Genomic DNA, 16,174 nt, shown 5'->3' on the forward strand with positions numbered 1-16,174 from the left:
AAGTCGCTCAGTCATGTCCGACTCTTAGCAACCCCATGGACTGCAGCCTACCAGGCTCCTCTGTCCATAGGATCTTCCAGGCAAGAGTACTGGAGTGGGCTGCCATTGCCTTCTCCAGAACTGACTTATAGGAACGTGTAACTGCGAATCTGCATAGGTGCTCAGCAAGCTACTTAATACAGTAGTGCTGAAAAACTCGTAAATATGATTTTGAGAGCCCATAAGCCCTCTCTCCACCTCTAGTGAATACAATGGAATCCAGATATTCAGTTGTAAAGTAAATAGTAATGGAGGCAAAACCCAAGGAAAATGCACGTTGGTCTCTTGGCCTTAACATCCACGGTCCACCTGCCGAACACTGAGTCACGAACGCTTAGTTCCACTGCCACCCGTCTCCAGTGTGGTCCTCTCCACAGACTCCGCTACAGACATTCTGATACTTAACATACCAACTTTTACCCACTGGTTTTGTCTGATCCTTATATTGGCAATTAAAGGCAGATGGTCCTTTCTCACTTCTATATTTCCTGATCCTGGCAGTGCCTGGTACAAGTTAAATGCTCAGCAAATGTTTGTTGAATGAATAAATGAACTAGACAATATTGAAAAACACTGTAATTGTAATAAGTATTTCATTACTAAAAACTACGTTTAATATAATGCACCCCAAAAAGGAAGGAAAAAAAAAAAAACCAAACTAGTCTTCTTGGATTATTTCTAAGATCAATACTTTAATCCTTATATTCATTTATATTCATGTACATGGTACAATTATACACTGGCACAACGTAAGATCAGCTTTCAGTGCTTATTTCTCATTCACATTCACTGCTATTAGTGTAGGTTAGCACCAAAAGACAATTCCTAAAGAAATGTGTCTCATGAAATGATTTATCAATAATATTAATGTATTTAATGTATTATTAAAGTAAGTTTTCTCATCCGCACCTATCCATGCCTACTTTCAAGTCAGGGCTTGTTCATGATAAAAGACAGGTCTAATCACTTTGTAATTCTAACTTTCCTTTGGTATAGTAGACAAATTATTAAGCAGCAGCTTCCTCCAGTTTTTAATATATTAATAAAACCACTTCATGTTTCTTCCCCATTTATATTCTTACAGGTAAAATTCCAATACAATGAATTCTCTTGGATAACCAAATTGATTTGCGGTAGCAAATTCACTGTTAGAGAGAAGTTATTTTATATATACTATACAGCTTTCAGTATCAATTTATTACAAAGATGCTAGGTTTCAGGAAGTGAAAACCAGCACCTGAAGTCTGAGTAAAAAGTGACACGCATACAATTCTTTCCATCAAGATCAGAGATCACTGTGTAGTATGGTGCTCTTTATTTTGAAATTTTACATGTAAAATTACAGAACAATCAATAAGTAATTTATTTCTCTCCTTCATATAACAAAGGTTCCAACAAAGTACTTTTATACCGGTTTATTCTTCATAAATAAATCACTATTATAACTGACTGCTAAGCCGCTTCAGTCGTGTCCGACTCTGTGCAACTCCATAGACGCCAGCCCACCAGGCTCCCCCATCCCTGGGATTCTCCAGGCAAGAACACGGGAGTGGGTTGCCATTTCCTTCTCCAATGCATGGAAGTGAAAAGTGAAAGTGAAGTCACTCAGTCATGTCTGACTCCTAGTGACTCCAAGGACTGCAGCCTACCAGGCTCCTCCACCCATGGGATTTTCCAGGCAAGAGTATTATAACTGACTACTTACTGAGAAATAAAAATATTTGAATTTCTTAAAAAAATACAGAGCCCTTCTTGATTAACAGAATTTGTTTTAATAGGACTTTATCTAGAGTATCTTATACTTTAGACAAGGAACCATTAAAACAAAGTCAACGACAAAGAATTTATATGACTACATCACACATTTCAGGAAACAAACATGAAGAAACAATTTAAGGCTACCCAGTAATAGCTTCTCATAAAACCCAGTGAACCTTACAATTGTAATTAGACTTCAAAGAGACGAAAATATTAGTCTATGTTGAGCCAAGATTAGGAAATCTTCCACTGTTGACATTTTCATGTTCTTAGTCTTTCAATCAAATAATCAGCCTGTAATTAAAAAAATAACATATCTTTATTCTAATTATCATAGCCTGTATGAAATAATTTTACTGGCACTTCTATTATAATAAGCCACAACAGAAGAGCTGGATACTACATATTCTTTTCCTAAAAATCTTACAAAAACTCTCAGTTGGTTTTAAACTATGGTAAAGGTGTTTATTTAATATTTTATATATAAATAGGCAGATTTTTATCCACATTGCCTATTTGTCAGAAAGTTTCAAAAAGAAAAAGAAATACATCACACGAAAGTTTTATAAAGTAAACTAAAGGGGCTTCCCTAGTGGCTCAGCAGTAAAAGAATCCACCTGCACATGCAGGGGACAAGAGTTCAACCCCTGGCCAGGGAGGATCCCACAGGCTGTGGAGCCACTGAGCCTGTGAACCACAACCACTGGCCTGCTCTCCAGAGCCCAGGAGCTGCAACTCCCGAGCCCACGTGCCACGACTGCCGGAGCCTGTGTCCCGAGCCCACGTGCCACGACTGCGGAAGCCGGTGTCCCGAGCCCATGTGCCACGACTGCAGAAGCCCGTGCACCCTAGAGCCTGTGCTCCACAGACAGGCCACCGCAATGAGCAGAGAGCGGCTCCCCCTCACCACAACTAGAGGAAAGCCCGTGCAGCAACCAAGACCCAGCACAGCCAAAGCTCAGTAAGAACTGTTTTTTTAAAAATCAAGAAGTAAACTTTATATGGAGGAACTTGAAATGCATTTTACTAAGTGAAAGAAGTGAAAAGGCTATATACAATATGGTTCTAACTATATGATATTCTGGAAAAGGCAAAACTGGAGACTTAAAAAAAAAAAAAAATCAGTGGTTACCAGAGGTTAAGGGGCAGGGAGAAACGAACGATCAGGGCACAGAGGATTTTTAGGGCACTTTAACTACTCTGCATGGTACTACAGTGTTGGATATATGTTATGATACATTTGTCCAAAGCCGCAGTATATACTACACAAAGAATGAACCCTAATAAAAACTATGGACTTTGAGAGATAATGATATATCAATGTAGTCTCACGGATTATAACAAATTTGTCACTGTGGTGTACAATGTTGATAGTGGGAGAGATTGTGAGTATGTGGGGACACAGGATATATGGGAACTCTCTGAACTTTCCATTCAATTTTGCTGTGAACCTAAAATTCTTTAAAAAAAATCTGTTTAAAAAAGAATAAAAACTAAGGTCTTCTAGTTAAATTATTTCAGATACTTTACTCAATCATCTTATATATCTGGAATACTATATAAGATTTCAGAATAAACGTTAACATCTTTATTTTGATTTTTTCAAAGTCTCATAATACATACTTAATATCTATATTTAAGAAGAGTTCAGATTCCCAGGATGAACCATTAACAGATATCATAACTTTGTTCATTCATTTTTTTCCCATCTAAAAAATCTTGTAAGGAATACAGTTTAGAAATTATAAAAATATATTTAAATTTTCTTATTATAAGACATAGTATAGAAAATCAGAAATAGATTTTTTTTAATGCCTCTTTTTTATCATACCAATCTTTTAAAGAGACCACACCAGCTTCCCACAAAATGTCCAATTTTTTAATCTGAAGTACACATACGTCTTGGCTTCCCAGGTAGCGCCAGTGGTAAGGAACTCATCTGCCAGTGCAGGAGGCGAAACAGACGGGGATTCAATTCCTAGGTTAGGAAGATCCCTTAGAGGAAGGTATGGCTATCCACGCCAGTATTCCTGCCTGGAAAATTCCATGGACAGAGGAGCCTGGCAGGTTACAGCCCATGGGGTCACACAGAGTTGGACATGACTGAAGCAACTTAGCATGCACACACATACATCTTAAATATATTTTTAATTAAATAAAATAATCTGGACAAGTTGAAGAAAGAGATAATAAGTCTGAAATACGAAGTTTCTAAGAATCAAATGTATTTTCATTTCTTCTGTAATATGGCTATAATAATAATATATATTAACTAATGGTAATTACTTAATTTGTAATTTGATGGTTTTTCAGATTTAGCTGCTACAGATCACCTTATCATCATGGACATATAAGAAACTGGTAAATTACTAGTCAAGTGGCCCTGGAAAGACAGAGTCATTTAATAACAAAGCTTGACTGTCAGGTTACAAGCTTATAATCAGTAGAATTCTATTCTACTATTGCTTTAGCAAAGCAGAATTCTGCAATTTTTTAGACTCACAGCTTCAACTTCAGGTTTAGCAGCTGATGCTACTTGCCTCTGTTTCTACAAAGAGGCTAATGATGATAGAGGCTGCATTTCCTGAGTCCTTACTATCTGCAAGGTACAGTTTTAAGCACTTTGTGCACATGTGTGTGTTTGTGTGTGTGTGTGCTTAGTCAGTTGTGTCCAACTCTTTGCAATCCCATGGACTATAGCCTACCTAGCTCCTCTGTCAACTGAATTTTCCAGGCAAGAATACTGGAGCGGGTTGCCATTTCCTTCTCCACGGGATCTTCCTGATCCAGGGATCAAACCTTTGGCTCCTGCACCTCCTGCATTGGCAGGCGGACTCCTTACCACTGCACCATGTTAATTAAATCATCAATCCTCTTCTGAACCCTGGAAGCAGGCACTATTAACCGTAAGTCAGTAGACAAAAAGCTTGGGCCTTAAAAAGTTTAAGTAACTTGCACATGGTCACTTGAATAACTAATGGAGCCAGAATTCAGAACTATTAATGCTACAAACTTCTATATCATATCCTCTGCTTACAATTCAGAGACTTCACCACGGTGTCTCTTCCTACAGATTTGATGACCTGGAAAGTCCCCCAAATTAAAAAGATTATTTTGGATATGTGCAAATAGTACATTAAAACAGATGACCAAATCTATAAGAAGTATAAATGTCGACTGTTTCCAAGAAAAGAAAAACTACAACCAAAAGGACAAATATTTTTGTATGCTGCTAGCGTAACAATAATACTCACTGTGATAAACCAATAGGAATTCACTCTATAAACCAATCTTGACAAGAAGCTCAGCTGATCAGCTGGTGCCAGAACATGAAGGTGCAAGTGGGCAATGGAACAGAATGGTGACACATGGAAACCCATTCTGAAATAGAAAAGTACGAGGTAACTGACAGATTAGTTTACAACTACATTTTCAGGTTAAAACACATAAATATTAAAGATACCCAAAACAGGTTATTTAACTTCTATGCAGAGTACATCATGAGAAAAGCTGGACTGGAAGAAACACAAGCTGGAATCAAGATTGCCGGGAGAAGTATCAATAACCTCAGATATGCAGATGACACCACCCTTATGGCAGAAAGTGAAGAGGAACTTAAAAGCTTCTTGATGAAAGTGAAAGAGGAGAGTGAAAAAGTTGGCTTAAAGCTCAACATTCAGAAAACGAAGATCATGGCATCTGGTCCCATCAGTTCATGGGAAATAGATGGGGAAACAGTGGAATCAGTGTCAGATTTCATTTTCTGGGGCTCCAAAATCACTGCAGATGGTGACTGCAGCCATGAAATTAAAAGACGCTTCTTCCTTGGAAGAAAAGTTATGACCAACCTGGATAGTATATTCAAAAGCAGAGACATTACTTTGCCGACTAAGGTCCGTCTAGTCAAGGCTATGGTTTTTCCAGTGGTCATGTATGGATGTGAGAGTTGGACTGTGAAGAAAGCTGAGTGCTGAAGAATTGATGCTTTTGAACTGTGGTATTGGAGAAGACTCTTGAGGGTCCCTTGGACTGCAAGGAGATCCAACCAGTCCATTCTGAAGGAGATCAGCCCTGGGATTTCCTTGAAAGGAATGATGCTAAAGCTGAAACTCCAGTACTTTGGCCACCTCATGCGAAGAGTTGACTCATTGGAAAAGACTGATGCTGGGAGGGATTGGGGGCAGGAGGAAAAGGGGACGACAGAGGATGAGATGGCTGGATGGCATCACTGACTCGATGGACGTGAGTCTGAGTGAACTCCGGGAGTTGGTGATGGACAGGGAGGCCTGGCGTGCTGCGATTCATGGGGTCGCAAAGAGTCGGACACGACTGAGCAACTGAACTGAACTGAAGGTAGACAGATTACCACTCAAACAACTCTTCCACTGTTTTTCTACATGAACTTCAGAGTATTCACACAGTTCTTTCTCATGTTGAAGTTCACAGTAAGATAAAGTCTTCATCAAGAAAAGCTTTCACAGAATATTATGGCACTGTATAACTCTTATGAATTCTGAGCTGGCATTATGTCTTAATTCAGTTCTTATCCCTGGTGGCTCAAACGGTAAAGCATCTGTCTACAATGCGGGAGATCCAGGTTCGATCCCTGGGTTGGGAAAATCCCGTGGAGAAGGAAATGGCAATCCACTCCAGGACTAATGCCTGGAAAATCCCATGGATGGAGGAGCCTGGTAGGCTACAGTCCATGGGGTGGTAAAGAGTCGGACACAACTGAGCGACTTCACTTTCACTTTCAGTTCTTATCATATTCTGTTTAATTTTCCTAAAAAATGCCGAGTCACTGGACACTGAGTAGAAGTCAGGAGTCCTTAGTTCTAAGACATGACCAGTAGATGGCATGCTTTCTCCTAAATAAAGTGGTCATTTCCTTACCATCACTAAAAAAACTTTGTCATCACTTTTAAGTTTCTTGAATACTAAAAGTAAGTTAGATTTTTTTCCCTAAGGAAATTCAATTTATACACAGTTTTACAGGAATGCACATACTGAACAAAAGACTAACTAATGTTCCCTGCCCACTGCTTGAATATACCTGTCTGTCCAAACTGCAAGTGGCGATTATTAGAAGATGCTGAGATGTGAAAAGAAGTTCTGTTCATTAAATTTACTAGTGAACAATATGTTCACTTTCAGGAAAACTGCATTTAGACCATGAACTCTGCATCTCTACTTTCATTTTCCCGAGGAAATAACATTTGAGAAAAACCAACTGTATGTATTGGTTTCTATATGGAAGTATACGAACCTTGTATTTGCAAAATCAGTGAAATTATTCCTCTCTAGAATGGCTTTTCCAACAGTCACCATGTTCTCAACTGTAAAACAGGAAAGAAACTACATTATGCTCTAGGAGACGTTAAGTTCATTACCTAGTTATTAACCCAAACTTTTAGATCCTAGTAAAAAGTCATATCAAATGGATACACATTTAAAGACTTCTTCAACAGCTCTAAGTTACTGTGACGTTTGCTGATCAACACCTCAAACGAAGGTGCAACCTATCACAAACTACCACACATGAGCTGACTCTAAACAGCTCTTGAGGGATATTATCAAGTGATACCACAGGACATCTGATCCTACTGTGGTCTAATTGTAATCATAAGGAAACCAAGTATCTACACAAAACTTGTCTGAGTTAAGAAGACAAGAGAACTTTGAACTTGCCTTTGAACTCAAATTAGGAATATGACACCCCTTTATACTAGCCCCGCTGTGACTAAATGTTTGTTTTTCTTCCAAATTCTCATCTGCCTTGGCATCTTAGTCTCAGTGTTTCACGGGCTTCAGATGGGATATGCTTCCCCATTAAAACATTTTTGGCAACCTGGTATCTTCAAGCACAATGCCAAACTTCAGATCCCTTTTGTTTCTGAATTGGTGTAATCAAGCATTTAAAAAGGGAAGAAGTGAGAGAATCTGCAGAGGATAGTTTTATAAGAGGTTTAAAATCATTGCTATCAGTTTGCTTCTCTTAAGTCAGGCTTGAGTGGGAAGGCTTCCATGACAAGGTCAGTACCATTCAGTTAAAAAAAAAAAAAAAGCCTAAACCAGATTGTATCGTTTTCTTTCACAAGACTCCCAAGATTCGAGGGGGTGGGGTAAGGTTAAATTAGGAGGCTGGGATTAACATACATACATTACTATATGTAAAACAGATAACCAACAGGGACCTACTGTTGTATAACACCGGGAACTACACTCAGTACTTTGTTATAACCTGTAAGGAAGAAGAATTTGAAAAAGAATATATATACATACATGTATAACTGAATCGCTATGCTGTATACCTGAAACTAACACAATATTGAAAATCAACTACACTTCAATGAAAAAATTTTAAAATAAGAAAAGAGAGGTGGTAGAAGCATGTAATAAGATAGAGAGAGATGGTAGTCCATGTAATAAGAGAGAGAAGGACTTTTAGCACCATAAATCTAGTCCAGAGATCTTAATTGGATGACAAATTAAACTGAAAATATTCAGAAGAATGTTGCCTAGTTTCTGGTTCAATATGGAGACCTGTGTGATTATTCAACTTGCTTTTGCTTTCAACATTAAAACCATTCTCGGAAGTATAATTTGAGAAAAAAAAAAATACCCCCAAGATGCCAAACATTTGAATAAATAAAAAAGACTGTTTTTTCTTTTAATTTCTTTAAAGGACATATGACTATTTAATCATTTTAACAGTAACATGGCATCATAAAGTATATAGATGAAATATAAATGACAACACTACAAAGTGTTGCAAAGTTTCTCATATTTTGAATTGATACAATGCTAACTCTTAAGTAGGCTGTTTTAATTGCAGGATGTGTGTTTTAATTTCACTATAGCAACTACTTTAAAAAAAATACATAGAAAATTGGCTAAAATGACAGGAGATAAAGTGGAATATTAAAAGTATGTTTGGAAAAAAAAAAAGTATGTGTGATCAACCACAGAAAGGCAGGAAAGAAGAAACAGGGCAACAAAAAGCAAGTGGGACAAATAGAAAACAAATGGCAAGATGGCAGACCTAAATCCAGCTATGTCAATAGTTATAGTAAATGTTTCTGAACTAAATGCTCCAATTAAAAGACAGAGATTTCCACATTATGTTGTTTTTTTAAAATGCCAGATGCAATTACATTGCTATCTTCACGTCTTTAAATATACATATTCAATTCATTGTAAGTAAAGGATAGAAGGGGCTTCCCTGGCAGCTCAGTGGTAAAGAATCTGCCTGCCAATGCAAGGGACACAGCTTCCATCCCTGGGTAGGAAAGCTCCCGTGGAAAAGAAAATGGCAACCCACTCCAGTGTTCTTGCCAGGGAAATCCCACGGACAGAGAAGCCTGACAGGCTACAGTCCACGGGGTCTCAAAGAGTTGGATACAACTTAGTGACTAAACAACAACAACACAAGGATAGAAAAAGATGCCCAAGGCTAACAGTAAGTAATAAGACAGTTGCTGCTACTGCTGCTGCTAAATCGCTTCAGTCGTGTCCGACTCTGTGAGACCCCACAGACGGCAGCCCACCAGGCTCCGCTGTCCCTGGGATTCTCCAGGCAAGAACACTGGAGTGGGTTGCCATTTCCTTCTCCAATGCATGAAAGTGAAGTCACTGAGTCATGTCCAACTCTCAGTGACCCCACGGACTGCAGCCTACCAGGCTTCTCTGTCCATGGGATTTTCCAGGCAAGAGTACTGGAGTGGGGTGCCACTGCCTTCTCCTAATAAGAAAGTTGGGAGTATCTAAATTAATATTATACAAAATAGACACAAGAAGTACTTCCAGAGATTAAAAAGGAACATTTTATAATGATAAAAATAGATCATTGAGAAGACATGACCATCATGTTATGCATTTACTTAAAACCAGATCCAAACTACATTAAGCAAAACCAATTGTCTCGTTCCTGTTTCATTGATATCTGCTCTGTTATTTCCTTCTTTATGCTTACTTTGATCTGATTTTGCTCGCCTCTTTCTAGTGCCCTAAACTGAAAACAGATCATTGGTTTTATACCTCCCTTTCTAACATAAGCACTTAAAGCTATAAATTTTACTCTATACACTTTAGCTGCATTCTATAATCCTTTGATATATGTTTCTATTACCAATCAATTCAAAATACTGAACTATTTAGAAGTTACTTAAAAGTGGGTTAATTTAAAAATATTCAGTACTATTCTAGATTTTATTATTTCTTCAATGTAATTCCATTGTCATCAGACAACATACAAGGTTTTGATCATTTGAAAATGTACTGAGACTTACTTTATTGTCCAGAATATATCTTGGTGAACATGTGCTCACAACAAAATATGTATTCTATAGTTGGGTGAAGTTCTATTAATGTTAATTATAGTCACAGGGCTTGACAGTTACTAAGCTCTTCTATATGGTTATTATTTTCCCAACTTTAAAGACTATAAAAAAATTAATTGCAAGGACTTTTAAAGGTTTATTATGAACATATTCAAATATACACAGAATCAGTAAAAACAGTTTTATAAAATGAAATCCAAAACATCTACTATGCTGCTTCAAAATTAGTAACATTTGATTTGCAACAGTTATAAAAGCTTTCAAGAAGAAATATTAGAAAAAGAAAAGCAAGCATAAACACATTTCTTCCTCTTAAAAAAAACCAAAGTAAATACTTAAGGGCCTTCCCTGATGGCTCAGTGGTAAAGTCTCTGCCTGCCAGTGTAGGAGAAATAGGTTCGATCCATGATCTGGGAAGATCCCACGTGCCACAGAGCAGTTAGGCCCGTGTGCCACAACTACTGAGCCTGGCCATGAGTTAATAAATGTTGAGGTTCGATGATAAGTACGTAAAGGTTATACTAAATATTTTCTTTAATTTTGTATATATTGGAAATTTTTCATAATGAAAGTTTAAAAAGCCACATGCTCCTTTATCACAATACCTGTCTAAACTATTTCAACTGTCACTGCCATCACTGATGCCAGTTCAAGATGATATGACCGTGAAGAATACCACCATCCACTTACTGAGTTCTATGTGATCTTTCTTTAGATATCTGCAGTTTTCAAAATGCTTCTTTGGCACCACAAGATAATGATGAGGTGCTGCTGGCTTGATATCTTTGAAGCAAACTAGGTCTTCATTCTAAAGGAAAAAAAAAAGTGTCATTTGTTAGTGAATTTTTAAAAAGAATTTCCTAATGCAGTTGAGGCATGTGTTAAACATCATAAATCTCAGTCTGACATGGAAATGGTACTTATGTTACAACTAATCTCCATTGGGCAATTTTGTGATTATGCATTATGTCCATAAAGACAAGCTTTAGCTTCTTTCATGAGATACTCATTTATCCCAGAGAAGAAAAAGACTTATATAAAGTCAATTTCAAGGAAACAATTATGAATGAAGCTATTAAATTCATTACTATAATCCCAAATTTTTTTTAAATCTCATTATATATTTCTCCATCTCTACCCTAAGGTTTTTCTCCTCCTAATATGTACTTTTAAAGGTTTGAGTACAGAATCAGAGCAGGTTTGATAAATTCTTTTTTAAATTTAGTTTTTTTCTAAAGTCACATTTTCTTCAATTATAGCATCATCTAGCATCTACATGGGATTACATTTTAAAGCTTTTTCGACAAAAGTTTTTTTTATTTGCCACTTTACAGCATTAAAAAAGACTCAAAATATTGAAAACAAACTCCAGTATATTGTTCTAAGATATGTATGGCATCAGTTTTCTGTTTTATACACTCTATACAGCAATGTAAGGAAAAACGAAATAGAAACAAAACAGTGAATCTTTCAACCTATTAACATTTGAGTTTCAAGCTTTTCCAAGAGAAAAATCTATATTCCCTAAATAAGCTTATTCAATTTCTCATACTTAAAAATTAAGTAAAAACTAAAATCAGTATCAATAATCATAGTTTCCCTCAGAAACACTGACAGAATGCACTGTTGCTCATTAGTTCTCCATTCCAAGAACTAAAATTCAACTGGGACAAGGGCCTCATATGCATACCAATAATCTTGATTTCAACAAGAATAATGATGAAAGGCAATTGTACATGTATCATGAACTCCCTTATCAGTATCCATCAGTTCAGTTCAGTCGCTCAGTTGTGTCTGACTCTTTGTGACACCATGGACTGCAGCACGCCAGGCCTCCCTGTCCATTACCAACTCCTGGAGTTTACCCAAACTCATGTCCATTGAGTTGGTGATGCCATCCAACCATCTCATCCTCTGTCATCCCCTTCTCCTCCTGCTTTCAATCTTTCCCAGCATCAGGGTCTTTTCAAATGAGTCAGTTCCTCACATCAGGTGGCCAAAGTATTGGAGTTTCAGCTTCAGCCTCAGACCTTCCAATGAATATTCAGGACTGACTTCCTTTAGGATGGACTGGTTGGATCTCCTTGCAGTCCAAGGGACTCTCAAGAGTTTTCTCCAACACCACAGTTCAAAAGCATCAATTCTTTGGCGCTCAGCTTTCTTTATAGTCCAACTCTCACATCCATATATGACTACTGGAAAAACCATAGCTTTGACTAGATGGACCTTTGTTGGCAAAGTAATGTCTCTGCTTTTTAATATGTTGTCTAGGTTGGTCATAGCTTTTCTTCCAAGGAGCAAGTGTCTTTTAATTTCATGGCTGTAGTCACTATCTGCAGTGATTTTGGAGCCCAAAAAAATAAGGTCTGTCACTGTTTCCCCATCTATTTGCCGTAAAGTGGTCAGTATCCATACTGCTCATCTAAGCTTTAGGTGACTGACAAGCTGATCTCCAGTGACACCACATGATACTTTAATATCACAAATATACTGTGTATCTGTCATAGTCTATATGACATAGCTGTACTTTATAAAGAATAAACCATATACTTTGCTCCTTCTCCTTCTTCAGAGCTTTATTCAAATGCCACCTTCTTTTCTCAATTTTTTAAAATTTATTTGGCTGCATCAGATCTTAGCTGTAGCACACAGGATCTCTGTTGTGTTATATGGACGCTTCTGTTGAGGCACGCAGGCATGGGCTCCAGCTCAGTAGTTGTGGTGCACGGGCCCAGCTGTTCCAGGGCACGTGAGATCTTAGTTCCCTGACCAGGGATCAAACCCGTGTCCCCTGCATTAGCAGGTGGATTCTTAACCACTGGACTACTAGGGAAGGCCTCAAATGCCACCTTCTAGGTGAAGCATTTCCTAACTAAAACTTTAAAACTGCATCCCTTTTCTCTTTTGTTGTTCCCCATCTAAGAAACTATGCATTTTATTTATTATGTTGCTTATTGTCTATTTCTTGTGAGTGGAATGTAAGCGCCACGAGGATGGGGAGTTTTGCTCATTTCATTTGTTGCTGTATCCCAATGCCTCCAGCAGTGTTTGGCACACAGAAGGCACTCATGTAAATACTGAGTAATGGACAGGGGACTAAATTCCTCTCTACCAGGGACAAAGCTCTACCTCTTGGGGCCAGTTTAAACATCTCTCCATTGGCACCTGCCCATAGGGATTTAAGCACACCAAAGACTTCCCTGTTTTATAAAACTTTCTCTTAACTCCACCACCTCCTGTAGTTACCACTCTCTCTCCCTTCTCCCCAAGCCTGCCAAACTTCCTTCAGAAGTCGTCTGTCTTTGCTGTCTTCAATGTTTTAGGTTGAATCTCGAGGTTTTTATCAACGACCTGCCCGCTGCCCCATCACTGCACTGCAGTTGCTCTCCTGAAGGTCAGCGGTCATCACCCCCGGGACAAAACTAGTTCTAATCTAAGTTGGTCTCTCTGCATGCATACTGGAGAGTCATCCAACCCAGATATGAGGATGAGGGAAGGTAGCTATTGCTGCCAGTTCCTATCTTCTCAACATATTCCTCTCTCTTTGCTTTCCTAGTTTCTCTGTCCCCTTTTCAGGTCTTCATCCTCTGCCTTTCTCTTACGATGTTAGTGTTCTTTAGAGTTCTGTGCAGGGATCCCTTCACTACCCTACAAATATGTCCTAGGTGATCTTATTCATTTCCCTCTTTTCAATTTCCACCTATAAGCTGGCAGTTCCTATCATCTGGGCTAGCGATGCAGACCTCTGCATTGTCAGACTCCTAATTATTCCTAAATTGATCTGCTTTTCTTCATCCCCATTACTACGTTTTAAATCAGGCTAGATTACCTCAACAGCTTCATAACCAGTCTCTATGCCTCCAGCCTGGTCCTCTCCAAATCATTCTTCCCCAGGGTACCAGATGATCTTTCAAAGATCAAACGTTTTCGTGGACCTCAACCCTTTTCTTCCAACTCAGCGTGAACAGTAGCAATAAAGTGTGGCGCTTCCTTCCCCTCACTCTTCAAATAGAGCCCAAACTGCTTAACATGAAGTACAACAGCCTTAATAACTTGGCCCTCGCCTACCTCTCCACCCTCAGTTTTTACCACTCACCCCTTCAAACTCTATGCTCCAGTTAGATTGAATTTCTATTCGCCTGTGGCAGAGACCAAACCGCGGAAGGTTCTCTTTACCCAAGACATTGTTCTCTCCTCCTCCTCACCTGACCATGCTTATTTTTTCATGTCTCACTTCCTCTGGAAGGTATTCCCTAACCCTTCAAATCTGGTCAGGTGCCCCTCCCACGGGCCTTGCAAAATACTGCAGGTGCTAAAACCATCTCACCATAGCACGGAGCACTGTCAGCTGCCTCTTCTGTCGGTACTGACTCCACCCTTTAGATTATAAAATGTAGACAGGGACTGCTGGCCTTTATTTACCTTGCTCAGCACTGAATCTCCAACAGTGCTTAGAAGGAATTCAATTTACTTTTAACCAATGAATGATTATTACAAAACAAAAACAAAGCCCAGAATCTTTGGAGCTGATTCTTTCAAAAGACTGTTTCTTTAAAGGCGAGTCAAGCAGGTAGACGAAAGTACCTACCCGATACCTGTTTTAAAATATCTGAGCAAAGTCTAAATGCTTTGAAAATTTCCCCAACTGATAATAACACTTCTAAGGAACTGTGGAAATCAGAATGCATTAACTAATAGTGTGACCACGGACCACTTCTGCCAGCCTATTTTCAGCGGATCTAACAAATGGGCTTGTCACAGTCACCATTATCTATTTTCTACTAGTTTGTTTTCAGTATCAGTATTTGCAGAATGTAAAGGCAGTGTCTAGAAAAGTGGGGGGAGGTGGGGCAGGGGGAGGTTCCTTTAATAAAATCAGAGGTCACTATTGTCCAGCGACCACCTTGGCAGCTGCGGAGAGAGGTTTATCTCTACATTTTCTCCCCTTAGAACAGTAAACGAGGCTGGCGACACTCCCGGCGCCTAGAGAAACAAGCCTGTCTCTATCACTAGGACACCCAGCCTCCTCCAGCTCCATTTACGCAGGACCGTCCCCACCCGATCCACGCCGGCGAGGCCCCCCTAAGCTGAGGCGCCCTAAGCGGAGCCCCCCAAGGGCGTTCCGGATCCCACCCGCGCCGGGTCGCGCGTCGCAGCCCACCTCACAGTGCAGGAGTTCGGTGCCGGGATCCTGGTGCGCCGCGATCCGGCAGAACACGCACTTGCTACTGTGGTTCGCGAGCTCCGGGGACTCTGCGGTGACCGCGGGGGTCTCCCCTGGGGATCCCGCCGGTTGGGCAGCCGCCACTGGCTCAGAGCGGGCACACGACTTCCCTAAACCGCATTCCTCCTCCTCCATCATCGCACCCGCTCGTCTGCGCCGCTGAGAGGCTTCTCCGGGACAACAGGGCCTCTTGCAGAGTTCGCCTCCTGCACCTCCTAGATTTTACCTCGAGGCGTCGCCCCTTGTCTGGCGCTGGGCCGGGCAGGGACTGGGCACAGCGCGGATCCAGGGCCACCGGAGCCGCAAGGCGACTCGCCGCGAAGCCGCAGAAGCCAGAGGCTGGCCTTCACGCTGACTGCCACGCGGGGGCGCGCAAGGACGCGACACGGAAGAGCCGCCGCCGCGGGCGGCAGCCGCCCATCCCCGTGCGTCTCGGTGGTAACGACGCAGGACTTCCGCCACAACGCCTGCTCGCGCCCCACGCCGCGATGACCTCACGTTCGCGCTCTACCCGGGGCCAAATGGAGCTTACTGAAGGTCTTCTCCCTGAGCCCAGTAACATAAAGTACCTCGAGTGTATAGCGATGTCTTAAAATTAAAAAAAAAAAAATTAATTCTTAGGTTTTACGAGAATGAACATTTCTAGAGCTTTGTTTTCTACACAGACTATATTCGATACTTTGGGTATCCATTTAATACCATGATAATTTTAGGTGATAAGGCTCAAAATATCAAAACGGAACTTCACACCTGTTTTTACCTTTTGTTGTTATTATTGACAGCACCAGCTAGATCAAAATAGTGGGCTTTATCT

The 16,174-nt window shown here is 39.9% G+C and overlaps 1 protein-coding gene across 1 annotated transcript; it reads right to left on the reverse strand.

Moving 5' to 3' along the window:
* On the reverse strand, positions 477–15,801 carry HINT3 (histidine triad nucleotide binding protein 3). The gene is made up of 5 exons (XM_005684483.3): positions 15,298–15,801; positions 10,827–10,944; positions 7,064–7,133; positions 5,052–5,178; positions 477–2,091 (listed from the first exon to the last, which is right to left on the reverse strand). Exons 1-5 carry the CDS (start codon positions 15,496–15,498, stop codon positions 2,059–2,061), a joined length of 549 nt encoding a protein of 182 aa, XP_005684540.1. The 5' UTR covers positions 15,499–15,801; the 3' UTR covers positions 477–2,058.

Source organism: Capra hircus, chromosome 9 (assembly GCF_001704415.2).
Source record: "Capra hircus breed San Clemente chromosome 9, ASM170441v1, whole genome shotgun sequence".
Taxonomy (NCBI): domain Eukaryota; kingdom Metazoa; phylum Chordata; class Mammalia; order Artiodactyla; family Bovidae; genus Capra; species Capra hircus.